This window comes from Alosa alosa, chromosome 9, assembly GCF_017589495.1.
Source record: "Alosa alosa isolate M-15738 ecotype Scorff River chromosome 9, AALO_Geno_1.1, whole genome shotgun sequence".
Classification (NCBI taxonomy): domain Eukaryota; kingdom Metazoa; phylum Chordata; class Actinopteri; order Clupeiformes; family Clupeidae; genus Alosa; species Alosa alosa.
Window position 1 is genome coordinate 16,689,381 of NC_063197.1, and position 24,889 is coordinate 16,714,269.

At 40.8% G+C, this 24,889-nt stretch overlaps 2 protein-coding genes across 10 annotated transcripts; both read left to right on the plus strand.

The window, feature by feature from the left end:
- The first annotated feature begins 1,490 nt into the window (after positions 1 to 1,490).
- On the plus strand, positions 1,491 to 19,085 carry dazap1 (DAZ associated protein 1). 9 transcript variants are annotated; one of them, XR_007194532.1, is made up of 14 exons: positions 1,491 to 1,777; positions 3,420 to 3,460; positions 4,487 to 4,653; positions 5,129 to 5,194; positions 5,652 to 5,759; positions 6,293 to 6,341; positions 9,987 to 10,069; positions 12,523 to 12,676; positions 13,905 to 13,934; positions 14,323 to 14,487; positions 14,788 to 14,955; positions 16,662 to 16,751; positions 17,519 to 17,703; positions 18,172 to 18,258. XR_007194532.1 is itself a non-coding variant. In XM_048252006.1 (13 exons), the coding sequence occupies exons 1-13, from the start codon at positions 1,710 to 1,712 to the stop codon at positions 17,557 to 17,559; spliced, it is 1,230 nt and encodes a 409-aa protein (XP_048107963.1). In that variant the 5' UTR covers positions 1,491 to 1,709; the 3' UTR covers positions 17,560 to 18,314. The 9 variants fall into 9 exon arrangements, 8 of the variants coding, with proteins under 8 accessions (XP_048107963.1, XP_048107959.1, XP_048107961.1 ...); XM_048252006.1 differs by having other exon boundaries at positions 17,519 to 18,314; XM_048252002.1 differs by lacking the exon at positions 17,519 to 17,703 and having other exon boundaries at positions 1,493 to 1,777; positions 14,323 to 14,475; positions 18,172 to 19,085.
- A 1,760-nt stretch (positions 19,086 to 20,845) lies between these two features.
- On the plus strand, positions 20,846 to 24,681 carry rps15 (ribosomal protein S15). Its single transcript, XM_048252008.1, has 4 exons — positions 20,846 to 20,928; positions 21,428 to 21,513; positions 21,883 to 22,117; positions 24,525 to 24,681. Exons 1-4 carry the CDS (start codon positions 20,926 to 20,928, stop codon positions 24,636 to 24,638), a joined length of 438 nt encoding a protein of 145 aa, XP_048107965.1. The 5' UTR covers positions 20,846 to 20,925; the 3' UTR covers positions 24,639 to 24,681.
- Positions 24,682 to 24,889: the final 208 nt, after the last annotated feature.

The window sequence follows — 24,889 nt, forward strand, 5'->3', positions numbered from 1 at the left end:
GCCCAGTCCCTCTGGGCACCCCAAACTTGATGGGCTCTCCAGGTTTTTCCCGAGGATTTGGCCGTGGATAAATTGGAAGGTGTTACCAGATTACCAGATAGGAACACATAGTAAAAAAAACTATTGGTAAGAATTTTTTTTGCAGATTGGCGGAAAAAAAGTCTAACTTTCCCTAACTATATTGGTTGTAGGCCTAGTCATCACGTTTTGGTACTTAAACTCTTTGGTGTCAATTCCTGAAGCAGTTTGGACTGTAGTTTTGTTGTCAATTTTGTTACTCTTGGCTTTAATACTGTTGCAAGTTGGCTGGTTGACTGGTGTGGTTGGCTGGTTGACTGGTGTGAAAAAAACCTGCATCTACCTCCTGCATCAAGGATGACTTGTTACAGATGCCTTAAATATCTTGCGTGCACAGCAAGCCCAAGTTGTGATTTTTGCTATGCACATGCGTATTAGTGTCCTCTTTGATCATGGACAATTTGAACGACACAGATATCTCCCATCCAAGGATATCTCGGCAAACCTTTTTTTTTTTTCAAAATAAGACGTTCACTTCACCATGTACCTTCCATAATGAATAGCTCATTACCCTTATGTGACTGTTAAACGTAACTGGTATCATTACAAACGTTATTCTGTGCCCTAAAAACTGGCATATTTCATGGCATTGTGTCATGTAAGATCATTGCAAAATCTAGAGAAATGTGCGAGGTGGTCAGCGGGGTACAGTTGAGACCCACATTGTATTGATAGTGTTATTACTTGAACATTCCATTTTTTCTGTTCATCATATCTGTTCCTGTGTCACATATTTTGTTCATGTATCTTTTTAACCAAGGCTAATTTAAAAGAAATTAATGAATTTAAATTACAAACACTTGCAATGAATGGTTAGTTAACTATACATAATTAAAAATGGGTGTCTCAGCTGTACCAGGTACTGTCTCAACTGTACTCAGGGTATATAGACTGTATACACCTGTATACTTAGGTGTATACAGTTGAGACACAGTCGAGACAAAAATGCACCTTGTGTTTATATTTATTAATGTAATATATATATATATATATATATAGCTAATTGTGTGAAAATATAAACCACTTATGTTATGGGTCTTATTGACTGATAATATTTTAGTCTAAGCTAAGGGAATGGCATGTGGAATGTCATGTGGAAAATCGCTACTTTTCAATATTTGTTTGATTTTGTGTGGGCAAAAAGTGTCTCTAATGTACTCAGTCTACCCCAAAATCCAAGCTATCACCATACCTGTGTTGGTTGCAATGCAGAAAAATACATTCTGTCGCCAACATTTCTGTCGGTTTTCCAGTCTGTTTCCTGGCCTAGTTTGTTCTCACCCAAAATTGGTCCTGTTCCAAAGGTTTTGACAGGCATAAGTTGAGTAGCAATTTAGGCCTAAGTAGGCAGAATGCAATCGATTTGCAATCCAAATAATCACTTTCGTTATCGCTGGTCACAAATATGGATCTTTTGCATGTTTCTCTTCAGTCCGAAGTGTAGGCCTACTTTACTATGTTTTCCCCCACATCATGACTACATGTCCCAGTGAATTTCAAACCCCTGCTAGAAGACCCCGTGGCGAACGCGTCGGCATTGCGCAGATTCGGTTTGAACCTGAAGCGGAGTGACCTTCCCTCGGAGGAGAGTTGTGCAGATCAGAGGCAGAAATAATTCACACAGAGCACCGATGGTTACTCTCCAGTCCGCCGCTCCTGCCTCAGAAATGAACAACAACTTAGTGGGAGATGAAGTGGGGTAAGATTGCTATTCGCACAGCCAAAGACAACAACTGTACTTTAGTGTGGGCAGTTACTCTATTGGTCTTTAAGTCTGACATGTTACAACCAACAGACGCCGGGTGTTCGCTTGCTTAAGTTTGACATCGCCTTGGCTAACGAGACCTGTCAATTAGCGAATAGCAAATTTAAAGTATTGTAACGTTAGGTGATTAGACATGGCAGCGTACTGCGATATGTTTAGACATTACAACAGTGATATTTAGTCATGTGGTCAATTTGGTAGTACTTGTGGTGTTGAACTGGATTGTATTTCCATACATTTCCAATTGGAAGGTGATTGTTGACAGTTAGTGCTAGCTGGCTAGCTTACTGGTTTACTTGCTATGGAGCTAGCATATCCCATAGCAAGTAACGTTACGGTAACTAATGTCTGCAAGCTAGCAAGCTGTTTTCTGTCAAACTTTGAGCCGCTGGGCAAATGTCACTTCAAAATTCTTTTATGTAGGCCCAGTCTCAATCTTTTTAGCGACGGCTTGTTTGACTCAGCCGGTTGTAGTGAGGTGCCTGTAATTGTCATGTCCTCTGTCCCCTGTGCGCTCAAGTTGATTATTCATTGGTTCTTCCGTAGCTAGCCACCTCATTAGCCGATGTTAGCCTTGATAGCTAGAATGTGAAAGTGAAATGGAAATGTCTTTCCAGTGTTCAGTAGTGCTACATCTTCTTCAGCCAACTAATAACTGAAATTATTGCAGCTAACGTTGCCTTCGAAACTCGTTATGACTTTATAATGGCCATTAACGTTACCCATCGGTGGTAATGTTGTTTAGGTCTACCATTATTTGCTAGCGATATTAATTAATATTACACTTACGTCAATGGGTCATATTGTGACAGTTAGTTAGCAGTGGATGCATAATGGCTTGCTGTCTGCAGAATTTGCAGATGTTGATAGAGCTCCGTAGGTTGATGATGGCTCTGTAGAGACTAGAACAGCTTGTCGGTATTATTTCTGATATGACCTTGGCACATGCCACACAGTGCCATTTAAGTAGGTAATAGCACACAAAACCTGTCGTAATATTCCCGTGCTCAAATGTTATCTCTGAGTTGAAAATATGGTATTTTTAAGAAAATCATGTTTGTCACCTTCTCAATTTCTTCTGTACCGTTAGTTCCTGTGCTTCATCCTGACAAGTAAAGACTTTGTCAAGCAAACCCCATCTTAGCGAAATTCGAAAGTTACATTAAACATCTTGCACGGGAGATAACACGGTTATCAGTGGACCAGGGATGCAATTTTGCTACTTGATAGTTTCTCCAGAGCAGACCATACCGAAAGCGGCCATCCTGCCATGTATAATGGAATACTGATGTGGTGCATTCCGTTTATGCAGTATTAGTGTTTTACACGTGAATGTTTATAGATGTCACTGTCAGCTTGAATTTTTCGACCAGTGTAACTGCGTCCAGGAAATGCAGTTTATTATTGAGTCATTTTAGTATTAAGATTTCTAAGATTTTGTCCATTTCCTTGCATATCTAATTGACAATGGGACATTCACATAAACCATTAGTTACACTAGCAGGTATAGCTAAAAATAGCTCAGTTTTGACATGACCGTACAACAAAGCAATTCATGTGTGTTCTTTCTACTCAGGAAGCTTTTTGTGGGGGGTTTAGACTGGAGTACCACACAGGGTAAGTTGATTCTCATTACTGTAATTGTTAATGGTAAATACCGTCATGTAGCTTTATTGCTGAAACCCTTATAACATTGACATCGCACATATGCCATACCAGCCTTGTCCTTGCATTCAGATAGTTGGATACATTGTCTCTATTACAGCGTGTCTGCAGGCAGATTGTACTCGAAGACAACAACCTAATCTCCCATACTGCTGGCCTCTTTATCTGGTGTCTTGCATGTGAAGCTACATGAACACCTTACTTTTATTACAGCCAACTGAGAAATGAAAAGCAAACCTCCGTGTCACTCCAGTCTTCACACACAGCAGTGTGTAAACCTCATAGTTTGTCTCTCTTGAGTGGTCCTCTGTGACTTAAGTTGTGCTGTTGTGCATCTCTTGCTGGGGGCTTTCACTTGCCCTGTTGGGAGTGTGCTTCATCCGACCACTGATGTGTTTGCATTGAGCTCTGCATCTTGATGTTGCACCCCCCAAAGTTGACTTGACAAGCGCTCTCTCTCTCTCGCTCTCGCTCTCCATCTCTCCACCACTGATCACTGATTTCTGCGGCCGTGCCACAAGGCCTCCAGCCACACGCGTCAAGCGATGTGAGCCATGAAACGGTCTCGTGTTGCTTGTGAAACCTGCCGCAGCATGCCGCCTCCCAACCCCCAACCCCTCAAACCTCTCAGCCTTAACATTGGAATGAGTTGAGTTCTGCCCAATGATCTCATAATGTAAAATAATAAGGCCAGTAACTTCATTCACATCAGAGGGGGAGACTGCAAGCCAGGAGCTTGCAACAACTTACCAAATTAGAGAAGCGCTACAGCTGCAAGCACGTGAAGTGATTGCAGAGATGAACGCCTCTTTCCTTGAGAATGTCTGTGAGGTTATTATGTAAAAGGAGCATTTGTTACCCATCCATATATTTCATGTTCCGATCATGAGAAGTATATCTCTGGGATGCAACAGCAGGGTATCCTGAATTGGTCTGATTGTTGCACCTGTTTAATGGCTCTGTTCTTTTTGCTAATAGAGACGCTACGAAACTACTTCTCTCAGTATGGCGAAGTGGTGGATTGTGTTATCATGAAGGATAAAAGCACAAATCAATCCCGGGGCTTTGGGTTTGTGAAGTTTAAAGACCCCAACTGTGTTCGGACGGTGCTGGAGACTAAACCTCACAACCTTGATGGAAGAAATGTGAGTATATTTGTGTGTGTGTGTGTGTGTGTTGATGTCATTCACTCTTGACTAACATATTTATTTTAGGCCAAAATGTGTTAATCTTATCATATCAATAGAGCCTATGTTTTTCACAAAACCAAACCAAAAACACAATAGTTCCTTACATTTTTAGTTGACCCATACACCTGATGTTTTTTTTTCTTTCCAAGACCTCATATGATTTTCTTGTTATGATGAGCTCAAAAGCTAAAGTATATTTTGATTGATTGATTTGGTTTATTTACATCAGGAATCGTATATAGATACATTAATCTCATGAGTGAGAGAAGATGCTTCATATCAGATTGTAGCTATAAGCTAATTTCCATCTGCAGTCCCTGGGCACATGAAAACACAACACATGACATGGTTTTGTCACACAATGTAGATCTCAAACGTTTTGGACAAATAGACAGGAATTGGGACTTACTGTTGTCTTTGTTACCAACAGATTGATCCCAAGCCTTGTACTCCCCGAGGGATGCAACCTGAAAAGACCCGCACAAAGGAAGGCTGGGTAAGCTGTTTGTTGCGACAAGGTCAATGTCACCCGCTTGCAGAAGCAGATACAGGGCATTAGATGAGGGAGGAAGTAGAAAGGGTTCTAGATTGAAAGATCAGTCTGTCTTTGTTTCTGTCCCTAAATATTTTGTTTACACACATTGTAGAAAAATTTAGCAGGGGCAGATATTGTTCTTGTGAATGTGGCATGAATGTAGTTTTAGGAAGGGATAATGTCAAGTTGGACTTGTGGTTTCCTGTCCATTTGGTATGGAAAGTGAGGAGGGTCATTTTTTTTCAAGCTCAGCACAAATCGAGAACATCAATGTGACATCTCAAGAGCTGTGGCCTTGGGCCATAGAAGAGATGTTAGCTGCTCTAGCTTCATTGAACAATCCAATGCCAGTATCGATCTTTCCTTCTCCATTATAATTTGTCTGATTCAGTGTGTGTTTTTTGTCCTTTTTTCACAGAAGACAGGAAAAAGTGATAGCAATAAATCTAAGAAGATATTTGTCGGTGGGATTCCTCACAACTGCGGGGAACCTGAACTCAGGGATTATTTTAACAGATTTGGTGTGGTGAGTGGTAGAACTTGTTTTATGTTTGCATGCATAAATAATAAAATCCACCCATTATCAAATCAGGAGGAAGATGGTGGGTATCATTTGCTCTTACCATTGTGAATGTTAATTAATCTAAATGCTTCTAAATCAGTCAGACCCTTTTCATAGTAAACATTTAATACTGACTTTCTTCATTCACAAAAAGTAGTATTATCAAACTATCAAGTGGTCACTGATGCTTTTAGCGCATTCAGTATTTTAGGGCATTCAATATTATCTTTGAATGTACACACAGTTATTTGTCTAAACTGAATGAGACATCCTTTAATTAATTCAATTTTTCATAATTGCATGAAAAAAGTGTAGTGCACAACATGAAGCCAATTTAAACTAGCGTGGGTGCACAGTTAGTGAATGTTACTCTTCCCCCACCTTGGTGGAATTTAATGCCCACCTTTGGCTCTTGCGGCAGAATAGCATTTTCACATTCTATTGAATATATCCAAATGTTTGATGTGTAGTATTTATAATTTTGTATTTCATGTTAGGTCACAGAGGTGGTAATGATCTATGACGCGGAAAAACAGAGGCCCCGAGGTAAAATCTGGTCTGGCTTTCTCACATTCATGCTCTCCCTTCCACCACACCATGACAAACTATTCTAACCCAAAGAGGGGGAAAACCCTATCAAACAAAAATCTGTCCTAACACACACATCCTCCTCATAACTGATTCTCTCTCCATACTTCACTCATGACCCACCCCAGACAGAGAAGCTGCATCCAGCATGCCCAACTCTTCCGCCATGCGATCTGAGCATTGCATGGTGAGAAAGCAAACCCAATTGCATCAGCATGAAGTTCAGACTAAATCCTCATGGTGTTTTGTTGTAGATTCAGCCCATGGTGCATTTACACGGTGGCTGTAGTTTGTTGTGAGAATTCGTTCTGTTGGTGTGTCGAGAAGCATGCGTTTTTGGTGCTCATTTGTCTGTATTTGATTTGATAAAATTACGACTACCTAAAAGCTGTTATACCACATACCAGCCAATGATCTGCAAATACTGTGTAGACTGAGTCAATGTTCCTAGTTTGATGTTGTAATGAAAGGATCTATAGATGAGTGTTATTTTAAATAATAAGGCTGGCAATGTTAAAGAATTTTTTACTTAGTAGGCGTGATGGGATAGTATATTTTTTCAACAAAATGATTAACCTGAGGTTAATCTAAAATTATTAGATTTTGATATTATGAACATAGAAAGACATAGCTGAATTTATTTAAATGAGCGACTAGACTTAGAGGAATGAAATTGGTACATGTGAGTTGTATCACTGTGGAGATATCAAGTTTGAGTATAAGGACAGCTTCCACACAGTAGGGGTTGTGTAATAACGTCTGGTGCAAAACCACACTAACACATAGATCAACAATTCTTCACAGATCTCTGTTTTCATAGCTATCTCTTTGGGTAGCCCTGGAATAGTTTGTCATATGAATTTACACAATATAAACACATAGAAAAGCATTCAGATGTTGCTGTAGATTTATTTAAATACCCCTTTCTGTTGTAAATCATAATTAACATTTAGACACCGAGTAAGTTTTATTTCCTTACATTGACCTAGACATTATTTACATGCTAAATTGCATATTAAGTGTTTTTCATGTAGAAATTAAGTACTTTTGTAAGTAAGCCCTATCTTTCTTTTTCTGTTCCCCTTTTTCCTTGTGAAATTGTTTGGATGAATGTGATTAACTCTGTCTCTTTTTAAGATGTTCTTTTCTCCTTTAGGTCATAGTGTACTGAGTGGTACCACAAAGATATAGGTCTGTTGAGCCAATGGCATGGGCTGTGTGTTCAAGAGGTGTAGACAAGGTTTATGAGTACATTGTGGATTGCACATACATGCGCAAGGATGTGAATGTGTTGAAGTCTGGAAGTTATGAGGTTTGCATGACCCAAATTTGTAGATAAGGCCAACAATGTGCGACTGTGAATTTGAACTCTTGTTTTTGTGAATTGTAATGCGTGTTCCGAAGTGGAAAACAATACAAGAGATCAAAGTGGATGATTAATATCATTCAGTGGACCATGCTAGCGATGTTAGCAGCTCATTAGACAACTCAGTTGTGAATAGCCGAACTCGAGAATTACATGTTCATGTTGAGTTAGCAATCTACAAAAACAAAAGCAAAATCAAGACATACTGAATGAAAGAGAGAATGAATGAACCCTTGCACGAAAAGGGATTTTTCAGATAGTGTGAACACTGGAAACAAAACCAGACAATAACATTATTTATATAACAGTATTTTTAAAGCAAATTCCACCGACATCTTGCTTCAGCCCCCACCACCACCACCACCACCACCTGTGCTCAAATGACTAATGGAAATGACACAGAGCACAGGGTGAGTTTAGTTTATCCTTGTAGAAAGCAGGCCGGCTGGCTGATGGTTGACTTTTATCCTCTAGATATGTGCATACTGTGACCTGGCTCACTCTACGGATACAAACTAACCAGCGAGTGTCCTTAGGCATCCTTTGCTGTGCTGAAGCTTTTTGCGGCTGTCGTAACGACCTTCAGTATTGAGATCGTGGTCAAGGTCGAGTGATATATTTAGTCGTGAATCACACAGATGGGCATTGCTTCATGTAACGTGTTTGGAAGTGTTCGCATCCCCTTGCTCTCACAGGGGCCCAGAATCTGAATCAGGTTAGATCCCAGTGTGCGAGACTCTCACAACCTAATTCTGCCTACTATAAGTTTATTTGATCGGCGCAAACTAGTTCAGAGTTGTTGGATGGTGCTGCAGCATAGTTAGCACATGGTCGTTTTTTTGTTGCCAGGAGCTAACAAGTGCTTCACATTTGTCTTAGTCACAGAGGAATGGTATAGAAACAGAGTTTAGTTTCTGCAGGACACAACTTTTAGGATGGCAAATTTGAGATTTGAGGTCAGGTTCTACTTGTATGTAACCTATATAAACTGCACAAGGGAAATCAATGGGACCCTAATTCTGTCTAGGAAAAAAATAAGCTGGAGTGCAGTTTTAAGAGGAGCTCAAAAGTTAGAGTGTTTGAGTGTTGAGCGTTTATAACCTCCTTGCACAATGGTTTATTAAAAGCTGGGAGGGTGGTAAAAAGAAGAGTCGAAGACCTCATTCATATGTTTGCTAACTTTTTTGCTAATGTCTAATAAAGGCAACAAATCAGTGACAAAGTTAATGTCTTATCAACACTGTCCCTGGTTAACCTGGAACATGGTGTTGATTTTGTAGATGTTTATGTAATTATTTATCCAATGCAAGTTGGTTACCCTTGAGACGTGTTCTATATAGACATCCTCCACCGTGCTCAGTTTAGCGAAGCAGTGTAGACTGTACGCTTTTGCGTTAACAATGAAAGAGGAAAAGAAACTTTGGTTACACCTCACGAAACAGACAGCAACATCTCTTTGCTGTCAGATTTTGGAAAGAACTACGGCCTATATCTTTGTGCTGCTGTTGTAAGATGTATTTAAATTGCTCCACATATATATTGATATTGTCTCATACAAGGCTTATCCAGGTTTTGCCCAAAGCACAAAGAAAGCTTTGGGAAAGCTTGGAGACAGCCGATCAACAATGTACAACTTTGGTTCGCCATCTTAAGTTGTCTTTAATTTCCTTTTGTTTTTGTATTCGTTGTGCATTAACAAGTGTACGGCTGCAGCCAGCATTTGCTGGTCAACGATTTTACAAGGGGAAAGATCAAGCTGGTGTTGGGATGAGATTGTGAGGGGGCTGTCCAGCATGTCCACAGTCTTAAGCGTTAAGAGCACTGCTGCTGGAATGCTCTATTGTCACAAAACTGAGATTAGGATGATGGTCACAACTGTCCCAAAGAAAACATCAAACATCACAATAGAAATGTGAACCAGCTGAGTTTTAATATTTTTAGACTGGAGGTCTAGAGGGCTTTAGCGATTTTGTCATCGTTTTCCATTGGTTCAGGTGAGGTGAAGCAGCTAGTGTTAAGAGTGTTGTCCCCTTCCACCCCAGGCCTTGTTTTCCTCAGGACTGGCGACGTCATCCCAACCCCAGGAGCCTCCAGCTCTGCCTTGATGGATCCCCTTGGGCTTCCTTCTCCTTCTCCCCTCCCCCCTTCTCCCTACCCCTTAAATTGTTCTTCATCTTGTGATGTCACAAAAAAAAACAACACCCTGCTACCTTGATTCACTTTTGGTCGTTGGCTAGGTTTTGGATTTATTACTTTCGAGGCCGAACAATCAGTGGACCAGGCTGTCAACATGCATTTTCACGACATCATGGGCAAAAAAGTGTGTAGTTGTAGTTTAATTTTACCCTAAAGCTGAAACGAAGGCTTGGGCGACATGGCCACAAAAGCCGTTTGTTACACTCGTGTGCAAATGGCAAGTAGATTTTCTTAACCTAGAATTTTCAAACCTCACGTTTGGCCTCTACTAGTTGTCCAGCTGGTAATGGAATGGTTCTTTTAATCAATTCTAACCCAGATATGGCAAAAACTAGACAGTGTCAGATGAGACTCTAAAAAATATCACACCCACTTTAACTCATATTACTTCTTATAACTTCTAGTCGCTCAAGGCTTGGTTTATTTGGACCACTCCTTTAGGATGTCTGGCGTTACATAGATAAATACTTCAAAAATGTGAATCTACGCATTGGTTGGTAGTTTGGATTTTTGTCCTAGTGGAAGTCACCTAAAGGACTGGTCACTTTCATTTTCTGTTTGTTTTTCATTTTTATTTTCATTTAACTTGTTTGATTTATTTTCTTCTGCCAGGTCACTTACAGTTTGAGTTCTAAACATTTACTTGATGAGTTGCTTAAAAGAAAGAAAGGAAGAAATAGCTCAAAGAAAATCTCAATTAAGTGACCTCCATTTTAGAATCTCCATACTGTGTCATCCATCTAAAGTCCATGAGTAGCAAGTTGTCTCACAGATCACTGAGGTGTCATTTGTAGCACTCTTTGTGGAGAAATTTAATCATGCCTTAACTCAAGCCATGTCTTGGTGATGGTACCTTACCAGTTGGTCCTCAGAATGATTTTGCCATTATATATTTAATTGGGGTTATGCATTCAGGGATTTGCAGGAGTAGTGGGATGTGCCTGTTCTTTTCTCACTGGTGGTGGTTACCATGATGCAGAATTGCATGTTAATGATTTCATTTCTTTTTTAACAAGCTTCTGTCAAGGTCAAACCGTCAATTACTGCATTATTATGCATGAGCGGCATTTTGAGGTTGCAACATATTCCGGCCATGTAAAGTTGCAGTGTAGCATCTAACTGTGGTCTCTAATAGTTACGACCTCCTCCTTGAACCAGTTTTGAAAGGGCTGTTGTGAGAATAGATTTTTTTCCCCCATAGATTCATACAGTTGGCAGCCTACATTCCCCCCGATTTTTTTTTCCAGCCCTCTCCTTGACTTTGTCCTGTTTTCCCAGAAAAGGGGCTGGGATTCTTACCTGAGCCATTGTTCTTGGTATGACATTATTGCAACTGGGACTTTTGGGAGGTGGGGGCTGGGGTGGAGGGGTATATAGTGTTATAAATTTAGAAACTGGAGCACATCAAACTGTGTTGCAAATCCCAGTCCTGGTGTTGGGTGGTAGCAGCCAGGCATCCATCACTCCCAGCCCTGCAAGCCCGCAGGGGTAGAGGAGGTAGTGGAGCCGGAGGGGAGGCGTGGAGCACGCACTGCCACGTGTTGATAATTGGGTCAACAGAGAGGGAGGAGGAGAGAAGGGAGGGGGATGTCACCACAGTTTTAAGACACTTTCTAGAAAGGAGAAGAATATCATGGCTCACTCCTGACGCAAGGTGACCCCAATAGCTCAGCCTCTTTAGAGTCGGCACTCTATTTCTGTCCGACCCATACCCACCTCTCGATAGCCTGGTTTTTACAACAAACTCCTCAGTGAACTCAATGCTGCTATCTCTGTGGTCGGGCACTGCAAGTGGTGTTTTTTTTTATTATTATTTAAACGTTGCCCTGTTTTTAAGAACTAAGACTGGCTTGAGGTGAAGTGACATGACCCTCCACCAGAGTAGAAAAGAGTTGGTACTGGGTGGCATGACTGTAACTACAAGTAAACTACAGCTAATCGCTAAAACAGCACTAATTTTTACTCCAATTAGACACAGTATGAACATTCGCCAGTAATTTGAACTATGTTCATTATAAATAATCTGCATGTGTCTTTGAGTCTGCTAGATAATGAGGTAATAGCACATGTCTACATCCATTTCCCTCTGAAATGCCACATAAATTAGATTGAGATTAAACGTTAACCGGGGAAAGGTAAGTCATTTCAATTAGATTTACTTTAAATTGAAGGGCAAGTTTGTGGAGAAATGTATGCAGGGTAGGGCAAATCTATGTTTCTCTGATACATATCTTAAAGGAAATTTGCTAATTCAAATTTGAAGATAAATATTATCCTTTTGGATTTTTCAACTATTTACATTTGGACATTCAACATTTAGCATTCTGCATGGATTATTGCACATGAGTATCTGAGAAACATATTTATATGATAAGCATTCCTCAACATGCATACAGAGTTTGCTAATATATATTTCAGTTTATAGCTATGATATGTAATGGCTCAAGTACAAAGTAAGACACTTAAGTTAGATGTTAATGCAGTTGAATACGTTTAGATCAGGTCAGTGTTTTTAACAAAAAAACGAAGTTGGAAAGTCTCGCCTTGCAAGTTGTGTTTTCGTTGTCCTTTGTACAGGTTGAAGTGAAAAAGGCGGAACCCCGCGACAGCAAAGCGCCAGGCCCTGGGCAGATCGGAGCCAACCAGTGGGGACCTAGGGGCATCTTGAGCGCAGCCAACGGCTGGTCAGCTCCACCAGCCCAGGGCTGGCAGCAGAGCTACGGACCTCAGGGTGAGTCGGCATGGTAGTAAGGGACAATGAGTACAACACCTTGGGTGAATACTTAAATGTGCAGATTAAAGATTGATATGGCAAAGATGTTTAAAGAGAGAGTCCACTGCTTCTCAGAGGCTTGGGTTTGGAGAGTAGAGTTTTTTTTTCCTTCCCCCAAATGCTTTTCAGTGTATGTGAGAAATTAATTATTTCTTGACGCAAGTAAAGAAGCCATCTGCTACAAATTAAAATGTAAGCTATGCAGAAAACTCATTGTCACCTGTGAGTAATACTGCGAAAGCTGGGCAAGTACTGTACATTTAATTTACAATGTAACAGGGTATTTTAACACAACTATTTTAGACTGATAAATTGATAAAGAAATTATTCAAAATATAATGCTCTGCGAACCAAATGTGCTTTCTTATTATACGTATATGAAGTGCATACAGTTTGATAAGAAACAAATATTTAAAACAGCCACAGTCTGTGTAAGAGCAGGCTGTAATTTACACATGTATGGATGTGTCTTTGGCTCAATACTGGCTTCTCATGTATCATGCCCTATTACCACCTCAGCGTGCATTATTTTCCACTTCCTGAATGCTGTGTCATCCATTACCCCAATAACACATAATTTATGCATGTGTGGATTTATACTTGGCCTAATATTAGCTTAACATGATAAGTTACTCTAATTTTATATGAGCAAAATGAATTATTCTCATTATTAACAGTGTACTGTACATCTTGGTTGTAACATGTTAGAACCAACTGTTGTTAGGAGGTTGTACTCTGCTCTGTCTGCGAGTGGGTCTGAGAAAAACAAAAGTGGACAGATACCAAGGGGGTAATAAAGAAATAAGATGTTTTAGATTCTATAACATTTACAAAAGACCCAACTGAAAGAACAAGAGGAATAGGAATATGGAAATGGTCCCATTCATCGTGCTTAACTGTGTGCTGTGTGTTGTGCTTCATTTACACCCACATTAGCTGTGCCCTGGTCTCTCCTGCTTTTCTATGTTTTCTATGATGTTTTGCTCATAGATGTACATTTTACAATTTCAAATTTCAGTTTTTGCTTATGTGCATTTGCCAAAACGTATATTCATACAATATAACATTTTTGTGGACTTTTCTGAAGTGGAATATTGAATTGCTGAGTTGAGCAGAAACTTGCATGGCACTTGCAGGAGTTGTCTTGCCACGTGTACTCATTTGCCTTATTTTATTGTGGTTTCAGGGGTTTGGGTGTCCACAGGTCAACCCATAGGTAGGTTGTGCTCTTTCTTGTCATAACATTGTGTTAGGGCCAGCATTAATTAACTGTGTTATCAAAGGGTCAAGTGATAAGTGGATAAGATGGAAAAAGTTTAACTTCCGACCGGAATTATCTGATCCCAGTGCCTTTTAGTTAATCCATTGAATGAAACAAAATACATTTAAGTTGCTTAAGGCCTCTTATAGACCCTTTCAACAATAAAAACAAAAACAATGCTTGAACGTTCTATTTGGGCCCCAATCTACTTCCTCTGCATTAAGATAACATATGGAATGTTAAAAAGGAAGTCTTGTGGGGGCAACTATGATGCTGATAATGGAACTCTCTTGAAAGGGTCCATAGGTCCCTAAACCTGCTCCTTCCTCTGCATGTGAAACAGGTGGCTATGGCCCCCCTTTACCAGCAGGCCGAGGAGCCCCAGCACAACCCCCCTCACCATTCAACGCTTTCCTCGTCACAGCGGCCCCGGCCGGCAGCTTCGCGGCACCTCAGGGATACCCACAGCAGGGCTACAGCACACCTCCTCAGTTTGGTCAGTCTTGGGGTAATGGCTCCTGTCTTTCTTTCACAAACAACATACTGCTTAGGGTATCTGTATACGAATTGAACTTCACAACTGGATTTCTCTAGGCTCTAATGTTGACATGCATTGGGCATTAGAACCTCCAAATATTCACAAATGTTCCATTTGTAAAAAGGCTGGAAATGTTATGTTACTGGTGCGCTCAGATGAATCCATTCATTGAGTAATTCACTTACCAGACAGTTCATTTGCTGGTCTACCTGAAGGCTGTCTGTTTCGCTCTCACCCGCATTGGCTGGATATGTCTGTGTGTTCCAACAGGCTACAGTTTCGGAACGCCTCAAGGTGACCAGTTTGTGCCGCAGGGGATGCCTCCGCCTCCCACCACCCCGGGGACAGCGCCCCTGGGGTTTGCCCCTGCCACCACCCCCACTCAGGACATGAGCAAAGCCGCCACGGGTCAGCCAGACTTCCCCTACAGCCAATATGGTGCGTATCACCCGCAACTACAGATACACACACACACATACACATACCTCGCCGATATGCACCCCTTCACATGGTCCCAGGTCAGTCTGCTTTTAAGTCTTAAGTCCTAAAATGAGCACAAGAGGGAGTTGAACTGATTAAGTGGTGGATGGATAATGGCACAACAGATTAAAAGGCCACGAAGATGTTGATAACAGCACCCTCTTGTGCTTTCACTTAGGAGTTAACATCAGTGGTATCTGCCCAGCATCAGAAAGCACCTTATTTTCAACTCTGAACCTGCTGCTTACCATATTCATAATTTAGACACACACACACACACACACACACACAGAAGACACAAAAACCTACTTCCCAGAATCTGCTGTTAAAGCAGCGGCTCACTTTCAGCTGTGAAGATGCCCCCCTTTTTCATGCACGCCAGCAGAGAGCTTGTCTTGATGCCCATGGAGCTTTGGCTGCATGACACGCCTCCGAGCTGCGAGCTGAGCTCATAGCCCCTCTGCTGTGACCCTCTCCGCCACCCCTCTCCCCTCCCCTCCCCCGCTCTGCCCATCCCCTGCACTGGATCACTGTTGTTTCCACAGGGCTTCTGTCAGATGCTCGGAGCTTTGTGGACTGGTAACCGACGGTGTATGTTCGAATTAGATCATCCTATGTTGCACTTTGCCTAGAGGGAATTTTTTTCAGTGTATTATTGTACGTATTGTTTTTTTTCTGTTTTTGTTTTTTTTAATGAAACTGGTCACACCATTATGGCAACTTGGCTGGCAGGTTGAAATGTTGCATGACATTACAATCTGCCCCTGTCCCTACCCAGTCACAGCCTCTGTAACAAGACATATTAATATGCATATTAATATTTCACCCTATCTTGTGAGTATCTTATCTTATCCTGACTCTGTTTTAAAGTCCATATGGTGTGAAGCTGATTTCCTCCTATCTATCTCTTAATATTTATCTCTGTGCACAATTAAACTGCATTAGGCAAGGTCTTTAATATAACACCTTTGTGTGCTGAGCTGGAGCCAGATCTAGTGGTGTGCTTTAATAGCTCCCCCACAAATGCAACATTTTGTGGGAAGTGAGCGTCAACTATTGCCAGGTGCTGATTCAGACAAACTAGATCAGGACATCTGGGACTTCTTCTAATGCTTTGGGGGATTGTGAAGGATTACATGAACAAATTGCGAAGCCACAGTGGGGTTGTACCTTTTTTTTTTTTTTGGGGGGTTGGTTTGGCTTTTAGCTATGTAAGCCTGTGGGGAATTGTGTTGTGAAGTCACATGATTTGAGCTTCCAGTGTGCAGAGGAAGTGAATCCATTCCTGCTGTATGTGTACCATGCCTGTGCTTTGCCTCCATCCAGCTGCTAATCACTAGGCACTAAGCAGACACCCATACGCTCTAAGGTAGCGAAGGACAGCGGTCACCCATTTACACTCATTTGTCTATGTTTGGAGAATGATCATCAGCTAAATCAGTCTTTTTTAAAATATATAACTACTCATTTACAATACGCCGCAGCCCAGTTTAGGTGTTTACCTGATTGAAACAAGACCAAAAGAATTACAAAAGCGTCAACATGATCAGCGCCATCTGTAGATAGCTTTCAACTGCGGGCTACCATCCCCTCCAGAAGAAGCCATATTGTTAAGCCAGCCTCTCTGGGTTTAGTCAACCTGGTCTCCCTCATCTCCCTGCTAGGCTTGGGTAACTATCCTCAGGACCCCTCTTCCTACGGACCCACACGTCCCTCACACACTTATGGTCAGGATGAGCAGGGATATAGTGCAGGTAGGTGTGAGCATTGCCTTTCACAAACACTCAATAATAAATAAAGACAAATAAGCCTTAGCAGACATTCAGCCCATAGCTGCGGTTTCCACTCTCATTTGTTCTCTATGGTTTATAGACTCATTTTTCGCCTTCAAATTCTTTTCAGTTTTCCCCCTTTCCCCCTCCCTTCCTTCCTTGCTTCCTCATGTAATTCTGTGCACCTGTGCACACATTACATCAGCCGTTTTCACCTCCTGCTCTGGTGTGGTAACTCACAGCTGCATGCTCTCTGTCTGCAGAGCGGAGAGCTTTGCCTTGAAACGATTTCATTGAGACAACTAAAAAAAAAAAAAAATAGCTAACCAAATTATCTCAATGACTTGCAGTTAGTGCAGCATGAGGGCGCCTGAAGAAGGCCAACCTGTTATTCCGAACAGACCTGGTTAAGCTCTCTCGTCAGCAGCTGTGCTTCATCGCACTCTCCTCGCTCGCCTCTCCCCGCCTGTCTTTGCCCTCTCCCGCTGCTCTCCTCTTTGCATTGCTTTGCTGGTGAAAGGATGATCTAATTGCAACAAGGAAAAAGGTTATCTTTATCTCGTTCGGGTGTACAATGTGTCTTTTCCATTTCTGTTCTGTTTTTTAGTCAGTGTTCTTTTGTTCTCTTTCTTTCCTCCCTTTTGTCACTTTTATATTATGTAAGGCCCTCCTTTTGACTTCTGCAAAAATCTATCTAGAGAGGAATGTCTCTGTCTCCAATCTTCCAATGACTTTTGTTTTCTTTTTAGGACCATGGTCGTGTCAGCAGTCTTTTCCTTCCTCTGCCTAAGATGTTAAGATTAAAAAATCAATTTGGCTACATGGCAAAACCTAAAAAATCTTTCAACATCAACAAGTTTTCCTTTCACCATCTCTGCCAAAGCCTCTCTGCCTTTCAGATGTCTGATCTTTGTGTGTTTTGCAACATCCCACAGTTAAGTCTATAAGAGTCTCCTGGGAGAGAGTTCAGGCACACCTGCTCAGCTTTCTTATTCAATACAGATATTAATATTGGCTAAAGCTAAAGCGATCCAGATGTTTCATTCGTAGTGACACACATAGCATATTGTGTTATATTGGAATTGGTCCTCAACATACAGTGCAGTAGAAGTTTGACCTCATAAGCCCTTTGATAACACTGTGCTGTACTCTTCAAAGAACTTTATCTCAGGGCCCTGAGGCCAGAGTCTGCTGACAATGTTGATGGATCAAAGCCAATGCAAATACAAATTAAACAAGAAGCAGCAGTTCACTGTCTACCAATTTTAATCAAGCTCTAATTTTTTTTCATACACTCAAGCTCCCTTGTGTTTTGCATGTGTTCTATGTTGTGTGTGTGTGTATGTCTGTATGTGTATTTGTGCGTGTGTGCGCGCGTGCCCGCACGCGCTTGTCGATGCAGGTTATGGCCAGGACCTGACCGGGTTTGGGCACAGTTTCGCAGACCCCACCCAACAGACAGCGTCTTACGCGGCCCCCACGGCACAGCCCTCAGCGGGCCCCCAAACCGCGGCCAGCAGCTTCGCCCGCGGCCAGAACCACAACGTCCAGGGCTTCCATCCCTACCGACGCTGAGACCACACATCCAGCTGGCTCAAAAACGTCAGGGAATCTGATACACACACACACACAGAACACACAACGTGTGACCTCTGGTCACAATGGCGAGACAAAGAAACTGGATTTCTTGGGTGGTTGTTGTTTTTTTTCCTTCCTGAACATTTGAAAACTAATATTGATGAAAGAAGCGAAACACAAAACAAAAAAAGGACAAAAAAATACAAAAAAAAAACACAAATACTTCTTACACATCCCGGAAGACTATTGATTTGCTCTGTTATGGTCTCAGACATACACACTAAGATGTAGGAAGACGGACTACTAAAAAGCTACTCGGAGCAAGATGTTTTACGTCATGTTTTGTATTTGGGCCGAAACTACTTAGCAATATGTTTGAACTATCTGGGCCAACATCAGCACAGAGAAGACAAACCAGATACAGGAGTTACAGGGTCTTTATTCAGCTTTAAAAGGAGTAGGGAAAAAAATAAATATTTTTATTTTTCATTTTGTGAATTTTGTTTACTTTCTGAGCCTTTGAACGTTTTATTTTTAAGTTTGTTTAAAAATGGAAAAATATGAAAATATATATTATACACCTAAACTGTGCAATTTTTTTAATGAATTTTGTACGACTGTGCGCTTTGCTTGTTTTTTTATTTAAGGATGTAGACTTCCCTCAGGTGGCTGGCTCTGTGCATTTTGCACCGTCGCGACAAAAAGGAAATTTTATTTGAAATAAATTATTTAAAATGATGCTGGTGTGTTTATGTTTCTAATACAATGTACTCTGCAACAGTGTGTTATTTATTTATATAATCAATATTATGTCAATATTATACTTTTGTCTGAGTCAACATTCATTCATTAAAGGTGCAGTGTGGAGTTCTGTAGGCTTTGAGTTATCTGGAACTCAGCCACGTGAAAGTCTTCCATTGACTTGCATTGTATTTTCTTCACATTTGGTTTTAAATGTTTTAAAGTAAAGGAACTCCACATAGAACCTTTTTAAAGCTTAACCTTTAACTTTCATAAAATCAGACTACTTGGAAATCTGAATCACAGTTGTTAGGTACACTGATAAAGGTTTAATGTAATGCCTACTGAAACACATTTCTGTTAAAGGTACACTATGCAAGATTTTTACCGTAATATAACCTTTACGAAGCCAATCTGATGGTAACTAAACAAACTTGTAACAGGTGAATCGTTCACCTAGCATAGCTTTACAGCATAGACGTGGTGAGCCGCTACCAAGAAAACCAGCCATGCAACTTCAAGAATGACGGCCCAACAAATCTTGCAAGAATCATGAAACATTACCTTGTCAGTAGATCAAGCTCTATGGAGATAGAGCATTTTCATTATGTACAGGGGGGACAAGTCACAAGAAGTTTGCTATTTACAGCAGAGTAAAATATAAATATATATTGTGACTCTAGAGGGAGCTCTACAGTAGCCAAAAATACCTAAACCTGCATAGTGTACCTTTAAAGGAGTCAGTTATGTCTATCAGTTCCATACCTTTTGTATTCTCACACAATGGTCTAGCTCTCGTCACACCTGCCTCGGATCCAGACTTAGACTGGAGTGCCAAGCTGTCTATCTAATGGGAGCCTTCATCCTATTTCTAGGTCTCCAAGCTGTGCTACAAAATTAAAACTTCTCACCGTTGTTGGCAGTTGGCTTGCTGACAGTGATGATGAAGAAACTGTCTGTTATAGCCAGTCCCAGCCAGGGGAGGGAAAAAGGTGGACTGAAATAGCCACAATGGCAATACTTTTAGGCTGCCTATATTTCAAGAGTTTATTTTGGTCAAATAAATAGCAGGAGTCAAATCAGTGTATGGTAGGATGGATCTATTCTTTTAAGAAATGAAAGACAAAGCTAGTTCCGGGGAGCTACTGCATAGCATATCTACAAGAAAACATTTCTAGGCTATAAAACAGTGCAGACACACTTTTTCTATATTTTAGGATTTTTTTAGAACAACATAACTATTAGGGTATGCTAAATTGTCCTAATGTGGGACACATAAGCTGCAGTGGGTGGCTCTTCCCCAAACTAATGAATGTCAGTGAAACTATGGGAAAGCCAGAGCTGTAGGGTCCAGTGATCAAAATTGGATGTGGATTTCATTTCCCGTTTTTGAAAACACGGTCTGCTCCATAGGATTATAATGTAAAACAGCAGTTATTTTCTGCAAGGGATCCAACACAAGTAATTGACTATTCTTGTAATTCCACAAATATCAAGTAGGCCTAGCACATGAGCATTTTCTCCATGTTTCGAAAGAGTGTTTATTTGCTACATTTTCTCAAATGAATGATTTGCTGAGTAGGCTTACACTTACGTGGTATATTAACTCATTGTTTAGGTATACCAAAAATACTATTAGGAGTGTTTAATTGAAATATTAGGCCTACCACTCTTCTAATAGGCCTACATTAATGGAAATAGGCTTCCTTATCAAAATGTCTTTTTTCTTGACTCCAGCACGGTAGATGGCGCGCTTCTGAACGCACACAATAAGAAAAGGACGCTAAATTCCAGGCAACGCAATGTAGCCTTCCTTTTCCGGTGAAACTCTGGCAAGATGGTAGGTGCCTTTTTTTGAGAAATTATATTCTACCCAAAATCCTAATCCATCTACGACAGAGACCAATAAATATATTTGTTTGACTAAATTATAATTTAATACTGCATGTTAGGTCTTCAGTTTTGTGGAACTGCCTTGTTTTACGCCTCAGATTTTAGTCCACTTTGATATTGTCGCTTGGGCACCCGTTTGTTCGAGTGTAAAACATGTCCTCACTTTAGTTATATACCTCTTATAAATATAGATGTTAATGGGGGTCTCTGATATTTCCTTGTGCTATTATCGCTTAGTTGAGAGAAATGTTTGAAACCTGTGAAACTTTCCCAACTAATAAGCTAATATCAACATGCTAACGTTAATGTTTACTGAGGATTGCTATTATGCTACTCCTATGGTCAAAGCCAGGATACATTAGCTCAACTTGTCAGCGTAGAGTTGACAAATAAGGTTATCATTTAAGATCAGTTTGTCACTGTTAATTTTCATCATTTATTTTAAGGCGGACGTTGAGCAAAAGAAGAAGCGTACCTTCAGGAAGTTCACCTACAGAGGAGTGGACCTGGACCAGCTTCTGGACATGTCCTAGTGAGTAACAGACAAGAGAAATTGCAATCACACCAAGACACATAGTTATAATGTGATGTCTTACATTGTGGGTGAAGGAGTTATTTAGAGGCTGGGATTTGTGAAAATGAATGAAGGCAATAGCCCTAGGTTGTCTGCACCTGCATATCAGGATGTTGAAACTTGTGTGTTTATAGTGGTAACATTTATTCCTTTGGCCGCCACTTTTGTACAAAGTGAGTAATATTCTGCCATGGGGACAAGAGCAGACTTGTACTTGTAAAAAAAGAATTGCATTTGGGACAATTTAAGTGATAGACATGTAAGGGTGTTCAAGGGGGTAAAGTGTTGTCCCTCTGGAGCTTAGCACTGTTTCTCTGTCTCCTGTAGTGAGCAGCTGATGCAGCTCTACTGTGCCCGCCAGCGCCGCAGGCTGAACCGGGGTCTTCGCCGCAAACAGCAGTCCCTCCTCAAGCGCCTGCGCAAGGCCAAGAAAGAGGCTCCCCCCATGGAGAAGCCCGAGGTGGTCAAGACTCACCTGAGAGACATGGTCATCCTGCCAGAGATGGTGGGCTCCATGGTTGGAGTTTACAATGGAAAGACCTTCAACCAGGTTGAAATCAAGGTGAGATGCCAACCATATGCCTGCTGTATTCACTTATATCTGAAGAATACGCGGGTGGTCTTTTATTTATGTTGCTATTCCAGTTTGGCCTTAACCTGATGAACCACACTGTTGTAGTCATGCCAAGTTGCTTGTTTTGTAGATTGAGAGTGATTTATTTGGTAGAGATATATTTACCAAGAATCAGGCCATCCTTAAAAATATTTTTGTTTGCAGTAACAGCCAAAAAAAAATAAAAATGGGTCGGTAGGTAGGTCAATATTTTTTTTTTTTTCAAGATTCAAAGTAAAAAAAAAGTACAATTTTGGTCATGGTGATTACGTAGGAATGAATTTACACTAATGTGCATATCGTGGCGTAACTGACTGGGTCTTCAACCCATTACCTTCAGGGCACCATTGCAAACCTCATTCTGATGCAGGTTATATAGACCAGCCCTTCTCAAACTTCTTTGACCTGAGGCCCGGTCATGGCAGACTTTGGGGTCATAGGGCTCATCTACATGTACCCAGAAAGAAGGCTACAATAGCTCTTGGCCACGTTATATTGAAATTTGACTATACAATACTCAATGCTATATGCCTACAGTGTATTATACAGTCTCTGCTCTGTTTCTAAGGAAGTTCCAAAAAACGTCGTTCTATTAAGTTTTGTTAAATAAATAAATAGCCTTCCAACAGGTTGAAGCGGAGCTTTGATACCAACGTTATCGATTAGTTTCAGTTTCTCGCGCAGACGCGCATTGAATGAATGCTCATACCACCACTTAATTGTAGGGCTCCATGTTTAATGACATCGATAACAGAAACGTTTGTTTTATTTTTTCGTCGATTCGCGGTTTCTTGATCAACTGCGCAGCAAATTATCAAATGAAGCACCGGGCCAAATTTCACTCCACGACTCCGCGGACCAGCAGTCTCCATGTTGCGGACCCATAGTTTGAGATGCTAAATAGACCACAACCAATTTCTATACTCCGACACGGTCACCGTTATACTAGGGGGGGAGAAGGGATGAAAAGATCTGGCCACAGTTCTTCCAGAACTTCGTGCCAAGTAAAAGCATTATCAGTTTTGTGAATGAAACGGCGTAGGCCATAGTGTGACATCGTAAAACCAATGGTGTAGAGATGGCCACAGGGTTTTATTTAAGTGAGCCACGTTTGCATGTAGGCAATTTATATTCACAATACTTGGGCCTACTTAAAGAAATATTATTTTATTGCATTTGTATTGGTTGTTTAGAGTAAAAAAAACAATCGGTCGGTATTAACGCAAGTTTACAACCGGCAAGTCGGTTGGACTAAAAGGGGAAAAAATAAATATTTGGGTCGGTTCTAAATTGACAGGGTTGGTCGGGTTACGGCAAAGAAAAATATTTTTAAGGATGGCCTCAGAAAGGGAATACTCTGAAGACGTGCTACCAATTTCTGTTTCTGATTATTACCACAGCCTTGGGAGGTTACTGTTGGAGCTTCACATTTAACAGGAAATTGAACCTAACCCCCATATTTTTTACCTCCTTTTATTGACAAAAATTATTTTTTTGGGGGGGCTTTGGGCTGTGATCATTATATTAGCTCATTTGGTGCATGCAAAATACTTTAGAACATACATTTTTTTGCTGAGGATTTTTAAAGTGGTGTTTTGAAACATCTTATTAAAAGATCAAGTGTCAAGTTACCCATAGAGGTACATTTTAAATAGAACACCCTTTATAGGATGACCAATCAGAAGAGAAACTATTGTAATGTTATGTAACCTCTTGTGAGATCTACTTCAGCTTGGAATAGGGTTATCTGGCACTGAACATATTTTCCTGTCAAAAGGTAGTGGTGATTGACTTGACACCCCTCACCACCCTCATTGCATTGCACCTCTGATTAATAGTGTCAGTGGGTGGGTTCGGCATGCTTTGGCTGGTGGGATGATGGTAGTCCTCACAATAATTTGGTGTGATCCTGTACTACACTTCCTACTGGTCAGCAGAGGCCAGGATGCAGGTTTGCTAGTCAGCACACATTTTACAATGCCTTGTCACTGTGAAATGCTTTTGTATTGAAGCTTCTGCTGAATTCAGATATAAATGAGTGGAGCAACAAATGCTTGTGCAGTGGGAAGGTCTGAGAATTTTGGAATGCATTCCAGTTTGCTTTGTTTTTTCCTTTTTTTTCCCCCCCAATGTGCATGTGAATGAAGATGAAGTCACCTAGAAAGGAAACATGGTTTTAAATAAACCAGGATTCTGTGTAGTTAACTTGCTACCTGTAAACTCTACAAGCACTAAACACACTTGAGCATTAGGAATTGTAACAGACTGAGGCTACAAAATCAATTTAAGCCATGAACTCAGAAAATCCTGGTAGTTAATATTTGCACTAATAATGTTTTTACATTTTTCCTTTCAGCCTGAAATGATTGGTCACTACCTTGGGGAGTTCTCCATCACATACAAACCCGTCAAGCATGGTCGCCCTGGTATTGGAGCCACGCACTCTTCTCGCTTCATTCCCCTGAAGTAAAGTTTTGTTCATGGGTGTGTAAATAAAAGTGACTTCCAAACCATACTGTCTGTGTCTTAGTATTTGAACACATGTTTGCTTCTAAAGAAATTGCAAATAAGGTGTATTAACAGAATATATGTAGTGGGTATGTGCAACAATTTTGTTTAATGTCGCAAATCTGAAAGGACGCTGATCCAGCCTTATGGAATGCCATGTGGTGAAGAGACTGTCTGCACTAAATCTGATTGGTAATTGTAGCTATGTATCTA